The 6,844-nt window shown below is 31.3% G+C and overlaps 2 protein-coding genes across 3 annotated transcripts; both read left to right on the plus strand.

The window, feature by feature from the left end:
• Positions 1–380: 380 nt before the first annotated feature.
• Rad9 (cell cycle checkpoint control protein Rad9) lies at positions 381–3,129 on the plus strand. Of its 2 annotated transcripts, XM_018511334.1 has the most exons (6): positions 381–584; positions 1,030–1,232; positions 1,293–1,457; positions 1,701–1,857; positions 2,000–2,171; positions 2,332–3,129. In XM_018511334.1, the coding sequence occupies exons 1-6, from the start codon at positions 551–553 to the stop codon at positions 3,017–3,019; spliced, it is 1,419 nt and encodes a 472-aa protein (XP_018366836.1). In that variant the 5' UTR covers positions 381–550; the 3' UTR covers positions 3,020–3,129. The 2 variants fall into 2 exon arrangements, with proteins under 2 accessions (XP_018366836.1, XP_018366835.1); XM_018511333.1 differs by having other exon boundaries at positions 1,030–1,457.
• A 935-nt stretch (positions 3,130–4,064) lies between these two features.
• EndoG (endonuclease G, mitochondrial) lies at positions 4,065–6,450 on the plus strand. Its single transcript, XM_018511321.1, has 5 exons — positions 4,065–4,412; positions 4,734–4,927; positions 5,063–5,299; positions 5,712–5,892; positions 6,183–6,450. Exons 1-5 carry the CDS (start codon positions 4,161–4,163, stop codon positions 6,279–6,281), a joined length of 963 nt encoding a protein of 320 aa, XP_018366823.1. The 5' UTR covers positions 4,065–4,160; the 3' UTR covers positions 6,282–6,450.
• The last annotated feature ends 394 nt before the right edge of the window (positions 6,451–6,844 follow it).

Genomic DNA, 6,844 nt, shown 5'->3' on the forward strand with positions numbered 1-6,844 from the left:
GTGTTGGTGTGAACTGAGTGCGCACTGGTGCGCACTAACTTTTGCCCAATCGAAAACGCTATTAGTATTATCATTAATAATAGTATTATATTTTAATTTCATGATTTATTTACGATTCTGGGTATCAATCATATAACTTTATCTCTAGAGCGGAAATGTGAAAAGTGAAAACTTTTATGAATGCATGAATAAACATATACACACATACATACAATAAATTTTCACTTTTCACGTTTTCGCCCTAGGGAAAAAGTTACATGATCGATACCCTGGCCGGGATCGCCGTCATTATTGCGGCGAGTGCCATCAATTTTGAAAAGAGGAAAAGTCTGTTGTAGATCTCAAGTATTATTTTATCTATGACATAACCTATTCAGTCTTTCAATGAATGGTCTTTAAAATTATTATTATTATTGCGTTTATGGCCGCGCGTGAAAGTTCGAATGAGCAGTGCATTGTTTTGTTAGAATTGTTATAAATCGAAAAATATTTTATATGTATATATATATTTTCCAAATATTAGTCGCGTATAGAATAAAAAGTATTCAACATGAAATGCGTCATACCCGGCGGTAACGTCAAAAGTATGTTTATTATTCTCTTAATTTTTTGTTAGAGAAATTAGAATTGCTGTTTTATAGGGCAAACGAAAATCGTCAATTTAATTTAACATGCTCTATTACATAACTAATTTAATCTTTTACATTTATTTGTTTTGTACTGCATACGTTATTATTTATAAAAGAATGTATTAAAAAAGTTATACTATGAGCTAAATAAGGGGCCTATTTTGTAACTTTTAACGATTCTAACGATATCGTTAAATTGTTGTTGCGCATCTTTTTTTACTGTATACAAAATCTGCGCAATGACAATGTAATGATATCGTTGCATTCGTTAAAGAGTTACAGAATAGGGCCATAAAACTTGTAAAAAATTTGATATGTATCAGAAAAAATTCGGATAAATATAATTTCATGAAGCTTCTTTGTACTGAATTTTTTAATTAACATTTTTTTATTGATGCAGTTTTGGCAAAGGCAATACATACACTAGCAAAGATTGGAGATGAAATGTATGTGAATCCTCAAGAGGAATCTATCTCTTTTCGCACAGTCAACATGGCAAAATCAGCATATTCGGACTTCACATTTCATAGAAATTTCTTCTCCTATTATGATCTTGGAGATCTCGAAGAAGAAGAGGCACAGAAGTGTAAAATTTCAATGAGGGTAGTATCTATTTCAAATACATTTATGTACATGATATTTAGCTTATTCTACAATTTACAGAGTGCAATGACAGTCTTTAAATCTGCACATACATTGGACAAACATGTGGAAACTTGTCACATTCATTTGGAGATGGATGCCTGTAATCTAGTATTTATCTTAAAATATAAAAATGGTATCAACATGTCCCATTTGATGCCCATTTTGGATTCTGAAAAGTTGCAAGTACACTGAAAACATTTTTCATGTTATAATTGATTCTCAGATATAATTTAGAGACTACTTAATGTTTAGAAACTACTTAAACTTGATTAATTCTATTAATTATAGTATTTTCAAATATTTTGAATATTTGAGTAATTAAAAAGTAATAATTTTTTAATATCATAAAAAAGAAAACATCTGAGGATCAAATATTCAACTGGACTTTATTGATCGTATTAGATAATGAAATTTTTTATTAAATAGGCATCGTACACTATGGATGGTATGTCCAATGAATTGACGTCACGAGCTCGAACATTTACAGAGGCTCTGCAAAATTTTCCACAAAATTTGATCGAAATAACGCTCCAGATAACGCCACATAAATTATTATTTAGAAACTATGTAGATGATACATCACGTAAGAAGTGTCCCACTTCTAGCATATATAAAATACAAATGTAGTAAATGTAGTAATTAATATAACAAATGTAGTGTAATGTAGTAATTAATATATTACTGTCAATTAATGTCAATTAATACTACAGTCATATGTATTACAGTTATGGTAAATACTACACGTACCCAGCTGGCCTTTGGTATTGGAGAATTTGATCGTTATACAATTGGCAACGAAACAAATATCACATTTTGTTTAAAAGAAGTCAAAGCCTTACTCGTTTTCAGTGAGAGTGTAGGCGTTCCAATTACTGCAAAATTTGGAACAACAGGAAGGTATACATCAAATTCTTAAGCTATTTAATATTAAGTAGATGTATACTTTGATAGTTAAAGATTAATGTATTAAAGTATTATTTTTCTATATCAGTAATTAAAAATTGAGCATGTTTATATTTCGATAATTATTGTGTGATTTTTCATTATATTTTTTTAGACCAATATTGTTTATGGTGAAAAGCCCAGCTTTTGAAACAAACATGCTATTATCAACTCTAAGTCCGGACTATGACAGTCAGTCAGACACATCGATTGTCAGTAGACAAGTGCAATCTGTTCGAAAAAAGAATGCTTCAAGGAGTACATCCAATCGTGTCAACAAAGTGTCCTCAAGTCGAATAAAAAAATCTATCAAACCTACACTTAGTGATGTGTCTAAGAATACGCTAGTAAAAGAGAACATTCAGTCGGACAAAACACTCAATGAAAATAGGAATACTTCTGTGAGCATTGTTAACGCAAATGCTAATAATTCTATAAATGGTGTTCAAGAAAGAAATTCACATATGCCAGTACAAAGTTGTTGCTCTGCCGTATGTAGTCCTGCCAGCACATCTTCGGCGAGTAGGAAGATTTCGAAGGGCCAAAGGAAGTTAGTAAATTCAGTATTTTCTAGTATTACAAAGAGAAAATCGATGGATGATAAAGGAAATCAGAAGGAGAAAGAAGATGCAATAGTTTGTACTGAGCTAGACGATGATGTGCCGCAGTCGCCGCCGCGTAAAGTGGCCAAGAAGGCAAAAGTAGTGTTCCAAAAATGCTTTCAGAATACTTTTGATCCGCGAATGTTACCTGGTCATGACACTATCTTGGTAGAGGATTCCGATGAGAATAACAGTGATTGATATTATCTTGTGAGATTAGGAAGAAAAACTTTTATAATGACAAAAGAACAATTTATTTGCTGCATAATAAAATACTGTACAATTTCATAACAGATTTTCTAGACAATTAACCAAGACAATGTTTAAAGTAAATTATTTATTTATTATTTTGAATATTATTTTTCTTTATTTAAATCAGTGATCAGTTCACTTTTTTAAATTGAAAATTAAATTTTTGTATAATTTCATATAGAGAGTTTTAAATAGAAACTTTTCAAACTAAATGTTCTTTTAATACTAATGATTCAATTGTGTAACCTCTCATTACTCTTGATTAATAGAGCAATTTTTCAAATAGTTTATGTTTTAATTATATGGAATCTCATAAAAAATCTGAATAATTTGAAGTAATAAAAATATATATGTGCAAGAGAATTATTTTACAAAGTAGATCTTGATAATAATTGTATATATAAGATGTTGTAATTGTTAAGATCTCATTGTATAAATAAAGAATTTGTATACACATATATATAAAATATCGACTAATACACATATATAATATGTAAGAAATTATTGTTTTATATTTGCCACTTTTCAGATTTATTTATTTTCCATAAACGATTGGAAACGAGTGTAATTGTGTGCGTGTGCTAACCTAAGCCCGGATTCTCATACGAACAACAGCGCTTTGATACCGAACGCTGATTGGTGAAAAACGGCTGATGGGGGTAAATTTTACCCCCACAACCGACTTTTCACCAATCAGTGCTCTGTGTCAAAGCGCCAGTGCCTGTATGAGGATCCGGGCTACGGGAAAAAGGGACACACACATTCTAGATAACGATAGATTTTAATAAATTTTAATAATCATATAACCCTCCCATTAATAGCAAAAATGATTTTAAAACGCCACAGTTTACGAAATATTAATTATTTGCGATTTTCTATGCGAGTTGTATTTTGTATACCAAGTTCATAAACGTGATCTCCAAGAACTGTGCGTGGTCGAACTGACTACTGTAGTGAGTTTCTAACTGTTCCTAACCCTGCCTAACCCTGTTCATTTCTCGCGTCGAACACGTTTACATAATTACGGAATTAGCAATCACGACAATCACGTGAGAATCGTGAGAGAGTAAGAAAGAGTAACGTAAATAGAATGAAACGAATAGTGTTTAATTTAACTGCTTTGACGAGCGCGGGTTTGGGGGGCTGGTGTTTGGGCAAGTTCTCCGAACAAAGGCGATATTCGGAAGACAATGAAACGAATGTGTTGTCAACGGCGCGACTTCGGAGTATGCCGTGTTTGCCTCTATTCGGTACCGTTTCGGCGGCTACCCCCTTAATACCTGTTGGAAGCAACCACGATATGGGCTCCAAAGTGTCTTCGTCCGCTACAAGGGTATCGCAGGTGAGTGAAAATCGAGGATCGGATCAAGAACGATTGACTAACCCCTCAGATTTATTTAATTATATATATATTACATATACGTATATATTTATATAGTATCGATAAATTAAGAAAATTTCGTAATTTGCAATTGATTTTTGACAAATCAATTGTTATGTAATGATAAATGATTTAATAATAAATATAATTTGATGGCATTGTAAGTTAATAAAAGAATTAAGTATCTTAACGACATGTAGAAATTGCTTAATGCTACAATTATTTGTAGCATTATTACAAAAATTCTAATAGTCGTATTGGACCTTGGTAATATTGCGGCAGATTATGAAATTTGGTTTTCCCGGATTGGATCATGTCAGGTCGTATGAGGATTTTGTGCTCTCTTATGACAGGCGAAACAGAGTTGCTCATTGGGTGTTTGAGCATTTGACCAAGGAGAGATTGCAGTACAACAATGAAGTAGATCGCTCGAAGTGTGAGTTCAAGCCTGATGAGAGTATACATCCTTTTTTCAGGTAAAGAAATAAAATTTTTTTACTATTAATTTTTAGATTCTTCTTAAAAAAATCTGAAAATTTATTAATTAAATTTAAAAGATTTTTTTAATTAATCTATTGAAGACTGAGTCTTAATTTTGATGATGCCAACAGATCACAGAATACAGATTACAAAGGAAGTGGCTATGATCGTGGTCATCTGGCAGCAGCTGGGAATCATAGAGTGGATCAGAAACACATGGAACAAACCTTTTTCCTCACTAATATGGCACCACAAATCGGAAAAGGCTTCAACAGAGATTCCTGGAACAGACTGGAGAAATATGTTCGAAAATTGACAAATGTTTACAAAGATGTTTACGTGTGCACAGGACCGTTGTACCTTCCTAAGTGCGTTTTAGTGCGTTTACTTGCTGTTTCCAGTTTTTGCTTTGTGGATCTTGTCTATTTTCATATTATTATTTACCTTATTAATGTTCAATTTTTCTATTACTATTATTATCACGCGTATTATATATGACGTTGCGCTTGCTTAGCGCCGTGACACTAATGTATCTCCAAACTATTGTTATTTTTACTATAAAGCTCAAGTTTCGCTTGCTTTACTCGAAACTTATAGCTGTTCTATAATATGCTTTTTGTTTCCTGTTTCTTGCTGTTTGTCTCTTGCTTTCTCGATCAAAAAGGGAAGAAACAAACAGAGACAAACAGCAAGCAACAGGAAACAAAAAGCACATTGTAGAACAGCCATTAATTTTGAAAAGTATTGTAATAAATTCACACTTTTACTTTTCACTTATAGAAGAGAAGTAGATGGAAAAAAATATGTGCGTTATGAAGTGATAGGCTCAAATCATGTGGCAGTGCCTACACATTTTTACAAAGTGATCGTTGGTGAAACCAGCGATGGCAAACTTGAAATGGAAGCTTTTGTAATGCCGAATACGCCGATTGATGATAATGCGCCACTTACTAATTTCCAGGTATTTAAGAAAATTTTATATATATATATATAATATAAAAGATATTAAAAACTATATGTAGAACACATTCTGTATATATAAAAATTATAAATATATATTTAAGTGTATAGCAATATAAACAATTAAATTGCCAATACATTGCTTATTAATTACAATAGAAGAGATTATTACAACTAAATGTATTAGAATAATTATACAAGTATAAAAAAATAAGTGATGTATTAAATTTATTCAGTATAACAAGAGATAATAAATTTATATTATAAGAATTTGATCAATTTTTTTAACAGGTACCACCAGACAGCATTGAACGCGCTGCCGGACTTTTATTCTTCGACAAAATTTCGCGAAATAAATTAAGCAAAGTGAATGGCAAGAACATAGGCTGAATTTGACGACTGCTCTATTCTCTTTTCTTATTCAAATTGTAAAGAGTTTATTTTCTGACACATCACACATATGTATATTTAAATCTAGTCCATTATTTTTTAACTCATTGTATATAATTTTAGAAGTTTTATCATGATGTTTTATATTATCCATACATACTATATATTGTTTTAGTTGCTCTGTATCTTATTTTATCGAATAAAGATATTTGTTGATGCGTCAATTCGTTTGTTTACATATGCGTTTATTGATTTTGTACATTTAGTCGTCCGCTTGGAGTCGCTATATTTAATTGTGTAACGCAACGTATTGTATATTTCCGACTCGTTTATACCGAATAAAACGCGCTCAAATCTACCGTATTTATTCTCTCGATTCTTATGTCGAAGATTTAGACATAGATATACCTATATTTACTGTGAAATAAAAATTATGCGTATAAATAATTTTACATGATAGCGTTTTGAAATGAATAGAAACGGAATAGTTATTTAAACTATACATATTCAGACAATTTTTGCATATTTTGGCAAAATAACAAAATTGAATAAAAAGGATGTAA

The sequence above is a fragment of the Trachymyrmex cornetzi genome, unplaced genomic scaffold (assembly GCF_001594075.2).
Source record: "Trachymyrmex cornetzi isolate Tcor2-1 unplaced genomic scaffold, Tcor1.1 scaffold37, whole genome shotgun sequence".
NCBI lineage: Eukaryota > Metazoa > Arthropoda > Insecta > Hymenoptera > Formicidae > Trachymyrmex > Trachymyrmex cornetzi.